Raw genomic sequence first — 12,866 nt, 5'->3', positions numbered from 1 at the left:
CATCGACCTTAAGCAGGGCTTTTAATACCGGTTGTTTCGCGTAACGTTATCCTTCAAACCGATATTTTTATGAGCAATAGGTAACATTATAAAATAACGTTATTTTAACCGGTATTTTGTAGTAAATTTCCGAATAAATAATGTTATATAGCGGTATTTCATAAAACGATATAATAAAGTAACGTTATAAACCGAAATCTCCCACTCTTGTGGCCTGCCGCTCCGCTCATGGCTGTGTCACTCGAAAGTGCTTGACTAGACGAACCGAAAATTAGGTTCTTAGATGTTCTTTGTGAGTGTTTTTCCTCAATATTAGATACCGAAGTATTCGAATTTAAACTATCGTGAGACATATTAACTTAACTAACTCGGCGCTTTCACTCATGTATTTTTAGTCACTGGCGCGACATGTTTCGGAGAGCCTAGGTCTCCATTTTCAATCACTAACAGTGCCTGAGTGAGTAGCGGTCACGACGGGTGGGCGTCACGTACTGACTGAGGTGGAGACCTAGGCTCTCCGAAACATGTCGCGCAAGTGACTAAAAATACCGAAGAATTATTTAAGTTAACTTCATCGTCGTCGAATATTCGCGATATTTTTAGGTACAAGGACCATTGCTGATGAATCTGACGATATTGTTTTGGGGACTATCTAATGTGCAGTCTTGGCCACACTTTAAAAAGATGTACTTATCACTCTTATCGGTTAATTTTGAATCTAGGCGCATATAAGCTAAGGTGCATAATTGCATATCTAAACCACCAAGCTAAAAACTCGACTGAACAGTTAATAGTGCCAATACGTCGATTGAACTGATAATTAGGTCATTCAGTTAGCCAATGAAAATAAAAATATCAACAACAGCAATGCAAATAGAACTCTTGTAGATTATTGCAACATTTTTTGGTGAAGTTTTGATTTTTGCTAAAGATTTTTTATGAAGAATTGTTTGCTGAAGATAGTTTGAAAGTTAATTATAGTTAACGCTATCTCTACTGAGCTCGTTCACTTACCTGTACTAACAATGGCATTCTGTTAAACAAAAGCCATTATTTCTTTTACGTGAGCGCGTGGCCTTTGAGCCTGAGCGCGTGGCCATTGTGTGTGAGCCTCAGGCACAAAAAGGCCCCGCGCTCACACAAAAGAAATAATGGCTTTTGTTTAACAGAATGCCATTGTTAGTACGTAAGTGAACGAGCTCAGTAGAGATAGCGTTAACTATACTAGTAGACTTTCTCCTCCTCTTTTTTTTATTGTTTATTGTTACTCCTCAATCAGGTCCTAAAGTTGCAGGACATGCAGGACATACCATTTAAGGTGCATTCCACAAGAATGTCCCTTACGAAACGCCGTTCTTCTAATAGTTCTGAAAAGGCTCAGAAAATGATATTGGGTCTGGTAATATTTCATGACTTTGCTAACAAATTGGCAGTATATTCTCGAGTTTTACGGATTTGATTGAATTAGCTGCCATACAAGGCAAAAGCATTTCGTAAGGGACATTCTCGATAGAGTCAAAGATTTGCAGCAATTTTTGTTACTCAGACTACTTATATTATTTGTAAGTCAATGTCTTAATTACTTTAAACAGTGTGGTATTTTGCATGCAAAAATATCTACTAACTTAGAACGCGTGACATTTTGAAAATAGCTAATATATTATAACAGACTAGATGCCCCGGTAAGGGTTGCGGTAGCATAAATGTTGCTAAAATATGAAGTGCTTCGGGTTTTATAAATATTAAATTTGTTCTTATCATAACTAATCATCATCACCCGCTAATCTTATTGATATATATAATAGTAATTGGGGGTGAACTGAAAACCAGCGCTGTGGCTGCCAGTCCACACTGCGCACAGCAAATGCTGAGATCATCCCCTTTGTCACGCTAGCTGCTTGTCTTGTTTAGTTTTAGAAAACCCTGTTTCTTTTTATTATTTTTTCTGTTTCATCTTCTTGTATTGTGTATGACTATGTGAGTAGCAATAAATCATTGTTCTATTCTATTCTGTTCTAACTACCCCGTTTTCGAAGTTACCCCATTGCACCTTACTATATAGGTATATGTACAGTCATAAAAGCGTGTCATATGTTTTTGTGTTTCATGATGCAAGATATTTATTGAAAATTACTGTACAAAATTTAGAAGAATAAACACATTACACATAAGACAAACGAGATGAAAATGGTTCATTCAACCTCTTAAAATAGTAGCGACCTTATTACACAGGTGTAAAAGCATTGTGACACAGTTTTAAGACATTGACTTCTTTCATATTTTTACTGTCAAATAGTACAGTCAATGTAAATGTCTACAAGTTATCGACTATTTCAATAGCATTAAAGGCCAAAGCACACCGGCGTCGTCAAAATGTTTGAGCTGCGCACGCACACGATACGCAAGCGGTGTGCGGTCTCTCATCAGGATCTGTATATTACAACGCGCACGTAGCAGGTGTGCACGGGCCTTAAGAAGCAAACTGTTTAATTCTGTAACCTTAAGTCCTAACTGAAAAGCATTACAGCAGTTTCAAAACGCTGTCTTATAACTGCTGAGAATGCTAGAACCAGATTTTATTAGGTCTGATAATATTCCATGGCTTAAAAATTTTACAGTGACAGTTCGACTTCCGATCCTCAGAAAATACTAAAGAGCGTCCGTAATCGAGAGTGAAAAGCTTAAAGCGATCTCACAAAAACACTATACACCAAATTAGAAACCGTTAAAATTCCATCGTCACGTTACCGCGCTGAAATCAGATCAGCGGGAGCACATGTTCCCCTTTTACCACACTAAAGTTCACACGTCTATTTGTAGACCGACGACACTTACACCGTTCTTTCGCAATAAATAACCTAACCTAACTTAACTCGGTTAAAAATACCACAACACTGCCACTATTAGCACTTTATACCTGAAAAGCTGGTGTTGCGCGTACGGCGAACTGTGCGGGAATGGCGCTGGATGGAAGCCAAACGGACTGTTTGTATTTATAAATGTGCCCCGCTCCCCTCGTTCACGATCAGGATCAGCGGGTTAACTGGGATTTTTAACTGGAAAGTTTTGGGCAACTAATCGCGTCACTCCTAAGAGGACTTTTTGGTCCGTAACCGCGATTAGTCCTTTCACAAAACGTCCCTTGTCTAGAAGGTTCTACGGCAACGAGTTCTGTCGACAAAATGCCCGGTTCGCATAATGTCCCGTCCACAAAAAGTTCGCTAGTAAAAAGAGATTAGTTACTCTTCGAGTTTTGTTAATAATACTCTTAAAATAAACGTAGTTTTTTAATGTTCCGTACCCAAAGGGTAAAAACGGGACCCTATTACTAAGATTCCACTATCTGTCTGTCTGTCACCAGGCTGTATCTCATGTATCGTGATAGCTAGACAGTTGACATTTTCATAGATGATGTATTTATGTTGCCGCTATAGCAACAAATACTTTTTCTAAAAAGTACGGAACCCTCGGTGGGCGAGTCCGACTCGGACTTGTCCGTTTTTTTTAATACACTGAAGCTTTAGTTTTTTTTCTATTTATACCATAAAGGTGGCATAATAGTGGGTTTTTCCGCTTGCTTCTTGTCATGATAGAAGGAGAAAGCACCGGAAGCTGGCTATAGACTTCATGATGGATTACTTGCGTGCCAATGGCACTACAAAATAAGTTGCGAGAAGGAAAATCGGAAAGCAGACCCTTTAGGCTCAACACGAGATATATTACCAGCCTTTCTCTCTCTCTTCCAAGCTATAAATCCCACATGGTAATGGGGTCAGCTTTCCGTATCTTTCGCTCTCACTTTGCCCTATCCTTGACGTCGTTTTCGGATATTTTGCACTTAATCATATCTTTTAGGACTACGTCTTCCATCTTGTTTTCGGTTTACCTCTGCCTCTTTTACCGGGGATGGAAAATCGTAGTGCTAAAATTTCCAACGTAGTGTGGTGGTCTCCTTACGTGGCCATAGCATCGCAGCCTACTCTCCTGCGTTTTGTCGGCAATGTCACGCACGCCCAGGCTGCCTCGCACGTACTCGTTGCGGATTTTGTCGAGCCTGGTAACGCCGCACATCCACCTCAGCATCTTCATTTCCGCAACTTGAATGATATGTACGTTCCTTTGCGTTACCAGCCTTGCAGCCTTTCTCTTAAAGTATTAAATAGATCGAGTAGCTCCAACGCATACTGACAATGCAACAGCGATAAATGAGATCCCTGTTATCTTAGAAATTAATACATTAATTGAGTTGAATAAGCGCATATGAACTCCCCCACGCACCAAAGCGATTTCCTTTCGTTCGAACATTTATGTAGTGTTGCCAGGGCTCTTAGTCATGAGTTACGTTTCGTTGATGTCACATTTTGATTACAAAAGTCACATTTTTGTTCTTCCATTATAAAATAAGAAAACGGCCAAGTGCGGCCGAAATATAAGTCACGTAACATTAACATTGTCGCATCATGTCACAGACGAGGGCCAAAAGTCACAAAACAATGTGACTTTTGTGACCATCTAGCAACACTGCTTTTTTTTATACCACGTCGGTGGCAATCAAGCATACGGCCCGCCTGATGGTAAGCAGTTACCGTAGCCTATGGACGCCTGCAACACCGGAGATATTACACGCGCGTTGCCGACCCTAACACTCCTCTCCCTCGTTGAGCTCTGGCAACCTCTCTCTCTGGCTCTGCTTGTAGGTATTTGGCAAATTGTTACAGTATATTTCGTGATCATTGAAAGAAAGAAAGAAAGAAAGAAAATACATTTATTTAACACCACAAAGGCATGCAGACAAAAAATAAAGCCGGCCAAGTGCGAGTCGGACTCGCGCACCGAGGATTCCGTACTTTTTAGTATTTGTTGTTATAGCGGCAACAGAAATACATCATCTGTGAAAATTTCAACTGTCTAGCTATCACGGTTCATGAGATACAGCCTGGTGACAGACAGACAGACGAACAGACGGACACACGGACAGCGGAGTCTTAGTAATAGGGTCCCGTTTTTACCCTTTGGGTACGGAACCCTAAAAAACGTTTTGGACACTAAAAAGGATCCCCACGCAGCATAATGCAGATATTTGATATAACTGCACCAACTGACTTGCATACATCTGATATATAAATTGTTATCATGGGAGTTAAACTCCTAAGTCCCAGAGTATTGTTTTTAGTTTTTAGGGTTCCGTACCTCAAAAGGAAAAAACGGAACCCTTATAGGATCACTCGTGCGTCCCAACCAATTAAGTTGAAATTTGGAAAACATGTGTAAATTTGTGACCCAAAGACGGACATGTAACGTAAACAAATTAATTTTAATATAAACATATCAAATGAAAGAGCAAATTTTGAGAATCTCAATACCTATATATATTTTTTAATTTTTAAATAAATAGTTTAGAAGTTATTTAAGAAAATAGACAAAAAATGGGCTCGAGCCTTTTATCTCCGAAACTACTGGGTCTATAATAAAAAAATGAAAACACAAAATAGTTCTTTACCTATAGATGACAGGAAAACCTATTAGAAATGTACAGTCAAGCGTGAGTCGGACTTAATTACTTAGTTTTTGATCAGACCCCTACGTGTCTTTAAAAAACACATTTCACTCACATTTCACACAAAAAAATACATTGTCGAAAATTGTGTAAAGTACGGAACCCTTGGAACGCGAGTCCGACTCGCACATGGCCGGTTTTTAATTTGGAAGTTTTTTCTTATTCCATTATAGTTCAAAATTCGATTTGAATTTGTCCTTTCAAGTTGGATGATATTTTTGAAAGGTTATGTGTATGTTGTCCCGCTTGCGGTGCGTTCAACTCGCGCAATAATAGCGCGGGCGGGCGCTCGTCGCGTTCGCACCCTGATTTATACCGGACAATTTAAATTGTACGCATTCGGATTCTTCCTGTGAGTAAGGTAAAGAAAATAAAATCTCGGAGACAGGTGTAATTAAACTGTTTGCTTAATTAATTGCTATCCGATTTAACGAAGTAATTGTTTTGTGAATTTGCGGGCTAAATGGTTTTTCAGATTTAACAAAATGTTTTCAAAAGTTTTGTAAGTTTTTGGTCAAGGCGATAGAAGCTTTTGTCTGAGATGTTGTGTATAGTCCAGTTCATAGATATGTGCCTATACACTTTTTACTTTATTTCAATGGGTCAGGGTTGAAAATCTGTATTCCGAGATTTCGTAGTTGGTACCATAGTAAAAGTTGCTCAGTATAATCCCTAAACCTCCCTGGCAACGGGAATACACTTATTTTTTAGCCACCCTGTATACATATACCTATATATCTACCTGTGTCCAATTATGTACTGTCCATGCCTCCGTAGTTGTATATCAACTGTCCGGGCAAGCTCTAACGACCGGCGACTGCTCGGAGCATTTCTTAAAGGTTATCATTGCTCATAGCTCTGTTGTCACATTATCTTCGTTGTCCTCTCTTGTCACAGCTCACAAAGGGAACAGGCTCCGCTTTGGCCACTTAAATACACATAAACCTATTTAAATACACATAAATCCAGTATCAAGGAGTGTACCTACCTTGTTCATTGCTGGGATCACCCCCGCCCTGCTTGCGGCGTTTCTTTTCGCGGCGGCGCTCCTTGCGGGCCAACTTATCGGCTAATGCAGTACGTCTCTGCTCCAAGACCGTTGATTGGGCCCTGCAGACAACATTCTATTAGAAAACCCGTTTAAACTACACGGCGAATTATTACATTATTATAGGTACATATACCAATCGTAAAGGTGACGTGACGGATGAAAAGAGATTGATGTAGCGGAGATGAGAATGTTAAGATGGATGTGTGGCGTTACCAGAATGGATAGGATAAGGAATGTGTATATAAGAGGAAGCCTTAAAGTTGCACCCATAACAGAAAGAGTAAGGGCAAATGGGCAAAAGGGCCTGGCGTGGTACGGGCATGTGATGCGGAGGGATGAGTCATGTGACGAGAAAGGTATTAAGAATGAATGTGGAGGGAGGTACGAGCAGAGGAAAACCGAGGAAAAGGTGCGGACTGTGGACGATGGATATGAAACGAGCGCAAGTGAATGATAAGATGACGCGTGACAGAGAGGTATGGAAAAAAAAGACATGCTGCGCCGACCCCAAGTGAATGGGACAAGGGCAAGCGAATGATGATGATGACATATACCAATCGCAACATTACTACTTAGTTACGTCTCGCTCTTTAGTCAATCGAATCTCTTGAGCTGAAAATGTCATCGCTACGTCGCACAGGTGAACGACGCCATCTTGTGATTGTGTTTTTTTTTTGTTTTTCGACGATAACTTTTTATTATGACGACTGGTCTGGCCTAGTGGGTAGTGACCCTGCCTGTGAAGCCGATGCTCCTGGGTTCGAATCCCGGTAAGGGCATTTATTTGTGTAATGAGCACAGATCCTCAGATCAGATGAGTGTGTGTTCCTGAGTCTTGGGTGTTTTCTATGTATTTATGTATTTGTATATTATATATATCGTTGTCTGAGTACCCGCAACACAAGCCTTCTTGAGCTTACCGTGTGACTTAGTCAATTTGTGTAAGAATGTCCTATACTTAATATTTATTTATTCATTATCCTAACAAAAATCTATGAAATTTAGTAAGCATCTTGGGAATCTGATCAGGACTATCCCTCCCTTTTACGATTCTTTGTCAAATACATAAAATGCTATCATCGTAAAACCGAAGTCACATGTATAGCGCCGTTCCGCAGTGCGTCGGTTACATGTTGGTATAAATGGACTGTTAAAAATTATTTGTTTCAGTGATATACCTACATGTATAACATCGAAATAGATACGTGCTAATTGATGGAGTTGAAGAATGAGATCAAACTGTACAGTCAAGGGCATAAATATATATACATTCCCAGTTTCAAAAATATGTGTACGCCTTAGACAATAAAGTCGTGTTCACATATTTTTGAGCTATTTGTCTGGATCGATATTTTTGTCTTCGACTGTACAAAGAAACGCAAATCCTGTCAATACTATAGCCACATTTCAATTGTAACTAAATGAATACATGTACCTTCTACTTATGATTTCTTAGAAATGTGTACGAACTTACAATAACTTACACGAAACACGTACCTAAAGAAACTAGGAAGTACATTAGTCAACTAAACATGCAAAATTATAGCAATTTTTGCTTACGATTGTTCCCGAGGCGTCCGTCCCAGGCGTATCAATTTCATTTTTTCATTTTATTTCTGTTTCATTTCTACAATTCTCTTGTGTTTGGGGCTACAAATATCGGTCGCTTTCACTAAATGATACCGACAAAATTAAAACATTATTTATTCAACCGAAGAAATAGAAACAAACAACTTTTTAACTAAAATAGCAAATATTTGTTCTTGAAATAAAGTTTTCGAAATTTCATCAATGAAAAAAATTCACCGTCTTCTGCAGTTCCGGATCCGTCCGAACATTGCCGGATCCGAATCCGATCCTATAGCGTATTTTTTTTTTTGTAGAAAGTATATCTAAAGAAAACTATGGACTTCTCACATGAATCAGCCACTGGTTTACTGTGTTTAAAATCACGCTACAATCTTTTCAAAATTTCGTATCAATCAATCATGTGTAGGTAAATATGCTCATCCATAACTCTTGAGTAAGTATTACCAAGTACACTTTCTTCTGTTCCCTTCATCAAGGAAAGCCATCAGGCCGACTGCGACTACATGCCAGTCACTCCATGTCACCCAATACGCACAATAAACGCGCGACTTACTGCATGCAATTAATAATCGCGCGACAAACGCATCTTTAAAGTTGTACTGTACTGTCACCGTCGTGGGATGTCACTGGTCCGTCGCAATCGTCGCATCGCCCGCAACAACGCCATTGTACGTAACATTATGGTAAACAAGAGCAACGTGCGACCAGCTCGTGACGCGAATAATAATCGCGCGACAAACGCATCCGGCGGCCGCCATGACGGTCCTACAATATTGGGCCGGCCTAGGAGATTTCGAGCTGTAAGCAGTTTTTGTCGTAATGACACGTAGAGAGATGGAAGGGCGATGAGTGTTCTGTATATCCGATCCGGGGCCGGATCCGTTCCGATTCCGGTAGAGTAAGTCCGTGTTCTGTGGGTCTGGTGCGGGGGAACCCTAGGCCAAAAGGAGGACAGATATAGGTACGAATAGGACAAGGTATGTGGTATTAAGGAAGGTAAATCATGAAAATATATCTGACGTTAGAAATTAAATATACTATTTATCACATATATGTAGCAGTACTCAAAACGACTATAGATTGATTTTACTTGACAGGATTAGCGTTTCGACGCCTACGCAAAAGTGTAATCACACGCAAAAGCAAAGCAAATTTAGAATTTTGCTTGACGAAATTATTCAGGCGCTGTAGCAGGATTCCATGCACAGATTCCACACGCAGCTACGTAAACACACCTAATAATTAATAAATCTATCAATCTTACAATGCGTATGTTAAAAATTTGCTATAGAATTAATAACTTTAAAATTGTAAATTAAGTACATCCAAATGTCTGGGACGTATACGGGACAAGGCATACGAAAACTTAAGCTTATCACTGCGGGGTTAATAATAACAGTACAGAGGTAGGCCAAAGGACATAAGCTATTTCAGCTTTATAAAAATCCATTCAAATAGTGATAGTTTACCAAACACCTGAAGTATTATATAATGTTTTTCAAGCGGAAAGGGTAGAATGACACATGTCAAAAAGTGATTATAGGGTTGTGACAATGCAAATTAGAAACGATTTTTTACGACTCATGATTAAATCTGCAAAGGCGATATAATCGATTTTATTGGCGATAATTTATATTTTTAAGTAAACATACCTTCACAAAATGGGGTATTACTGCAATGTTCTGTTACCAGAGTGCAGCACTAGCCCGTTTAGTAAACCATAGAGTAACTTATATATACTGTGGTTTCAAGTTTTTTGACAAGTTTTCAGAAATAATAAAATATGACAATTATGCACCAAGGCGTTTTGTTTACAGAGAACCTACCGGGAAATGCGAATCCGAAATTTCGCAATCTGCCTCTTTATCGCTCGAATATGCAAGAGTGACATAGATGTTAGATAACGAAATTTCGATTTTCTTGTTTTGCGATAGACCCTCAGATTGTGGTAGTGGCGCCCCCTGCGCAGAGTTTCGCGTAATATTCCCTATTGGGCGCGACTGTAACGATTTGACACGAGGAATCGATTCGGTCGATAAGTAGAGTCAAACTATTGCAATTGAGTTCCGTTTTTCATAATGATAATCAACGTTACTAAAATTTATTTTTATAACATAATATTATATATTTTGGTGATTTGTGTCAATTATAATGAGATAATAGACACAAACTGACGGACGTATAAAATGTAAAATTTTATGAATAAATAATTGAATTGAATTGATAATCTAAGCTACGAAAATATATATATTTTTGGCCTATTAGGATTAGTTATTTTTGTTAAAAAAGGATTGGTCTGAAACGTCAACGGTATTGTTAAAGTAATACACCAATCATCATCAAATAAAGGATTTAATACAATAAAAACAGACATAACTTGGGAAACTCCACAGGCGACGCCATTACGGCGATGCTCATCTGTCAGTCCTTGCCGCGCTATAGTGATGTGTCTATTTCTAATACCGATTGTTGAGCTGCGTTCGTGAAAGCCACATTATTGGTTATCAGTATGGAATGAAAAAAAAAACATATACCCTTCCCGTTTGAAAAACATTATAAACTGCAGTAACTGACCTGGCTTCCTCAATCTGAGTGTTGAGTGTAAGGTAGTCCGGGCTGTCCTGCCGGTCGTACCGCACTCCTCCGCCGTTGATCGACTGTCAACAGACAACCTAAATTGTAAGTTACGTGATTAATTTGCAGTGCCCTTACAGGGTTCATAGCTTGTTCACCATTTTTTTTATGTAATAGGAAGCAAACGGGCAGACGAGCCGCCTGATGGGAAGCAGTCATCCCCGCCCATGGACATAAGCAACATCAGATTCTAATGTAAGACCTTATTGTACCTACGAGTATGAAAGCAATAAATTATTGATTAATGATAACCTCATATTAGTTCTCTTAAGTCCCCTTTTACTTGTACGATTCAGTTGTATTGTATCGTAACGTTAATTTGTACCTAAAAATTAGCAGTTCAGACCTGAAATTGAACAAGCAAAGATCTCCCGGGCTGTTTTTTTCGGAATTCGGAATCATTAAAAAATACTTCAAACATTACAAGCTGGGTCCTAAGTAAATATTATTCTTGTACAGCTAGCACAAGTATTAGCTTAGCACCTTTGCATGCAGGGGTGCAAAGCTAATAGTTTTGCTGACTGTGGGTGAATCAACTTTTAGAATACTTAATTTCGTGTCCCTAGGCCTAGACTCCCTAGCAAAGAAAAATAAATTTTTCAAAAATCATGTTGATTTTATACTTTTTTGACGGGCATTATTATACCTATATACATAAGTAATTATTTAACATATTAAAATTAACAACTTGATCATATAAAAGTTACATTTTGTACGGTAACGCAGCAGAAAAAAGTTTTCTCCCATACAAAAATCAGGGACACACCATTTTTAGTATTTTTCTACTGCGTTACCGTACAAAATGTTACTTTTATCTGTTCAAGTTGGTAATTTTAATGTGTTGATAAAATACTTATATATCTAATAATGCCCGTGTAAATAAAAAAGTAAAATAAAACAACATGGTTTTTGAAAAATCGATTTTTCTAAGAGTCGAAAACACGAAATCAGTGTTAAAAGTTGATTCACCCCGGTACATACCAAGGATATTCATATGGATGCAATGAGCCGCAATAGTGGTGGACGATGCCTATGTTGTTTGAATGTGAACTGTAATCTCTATTTGTAAAACGATTCTATTAGATTGGGTGTCACATACTTTTTCACCTCAGCAGCTCGAACAAGCCTACTTTCGTCACTCCCTGGAGTGACGAAAGTGCGACTTTCCTCACTCCAGGGAGAGAAACAAAGTAGCTTTTTAATTTAGTGAAGGCCAACTGCCACTACCTTACAGAAAACCGCAACAAAATAACACTAGACCCTACTCATAGTGTTGTGTTCCTGCCGGTGAGTAAGGTTGCCAACGAGGGTGTGGTGGTCAGCAACGCGCATTTAACTCCTCTGGAGTTGCAGGCGTACATAAGCTACGGAGACTGCTTGTTTGCCACCGACGTAGTATTAAAAAAAACGATGTCTACATCTTATTTTGATAAGCAACTCACAAAAATGGCCGCAAGCGAGGTTAAGCGTTAGTGAGGTCGGTCCCGCCGCGGCGAGCCGCTCCGTGCCGGCCCCGAGCCCTGCCAACCACGCCCGGATATAGTACAATCTAACAATTAGCCTCATGCATGAAGTTTATATTTGAACGAAATATGTTTTATTCGGATGTTTGTTACCGTTATATCATGTTACAAATGCATTTCCGTTTTTAAATTACCATTTAATTACTTAAAATTAAATAAAAAGTACAAAAATTTGCCCGCGAAAAGCTAGTGAACGAAACGCTCGAAACGCCACGTGACGTCACGCGTTCGACAGATTAGTGTTATTATTATCAAACGTCAGTTGGGCCGCCCAACGTGTGACGTCATCACGCTCTGTCGAATTCGCGCCAAAAATTATGAGCGTTTCAACCGCTCAAAAATTTTCAACATTTTAAATATTTTTTAATAAAATAATGTTAAGGTTTACAAAAGTATTTTTATCATTTCCGGTGTTCCAACGATATAAATTATGAATCCAAAAATAAAAATAAATTCATGCATGGAGCTAATTTGTATATTACATACCTAGAGCAGTAAAGTAAGAAATGTC

At 38.9% G+C, this 12,866-nt stretch overlaps 1 protein-coding gene across 2 annotated transcripts in view; it reads right to left on the bottom strand.

The window, feature by feature from the left end:
- Positions 1-12,866, bottom strand: part of LOC134744459 (uncharacterized) — a 78,618-nt gene that overhangs the window by 44,373 nt on the left and 21,379 nt on the right. For both annotated transcript variants that reach the window (XM_063678273.1, XM_063678274.1), the window contains 2 exons: positions 10,773-10,855; positions 6,546-6,667 (listed from right to left, as the gene is read on the bottom strand). In XM_063678273.1, the coding sequence (XP_063534343.1) occupies positions 6,546-6,667; positions 10,773-10,855 (205 nt within the window). The remainder of the gene's footprint in view (positions 1-6,545; positions 6,668-10,772; positions 10,856-12,866) is intronic.

This window comes from Cydia strobilella, chromosome 9 (genome assembly GCF_947568885.1).
Source record: "Cydia strobilella chromosome 9, ilCydStro3.1, whole genome shotgun sequence".
In the NCBI taxonomy this organism is placed as follows: domain Eukaryota; kingdom Metazoa; phylum Arthropoda; class Insecta; order Lepidoptera; family Tortricidae; genus Cydia; species Cydia strobilella.
This window is presented reverse-complemented; position numbering and strand designations above follow the sequence as displayed.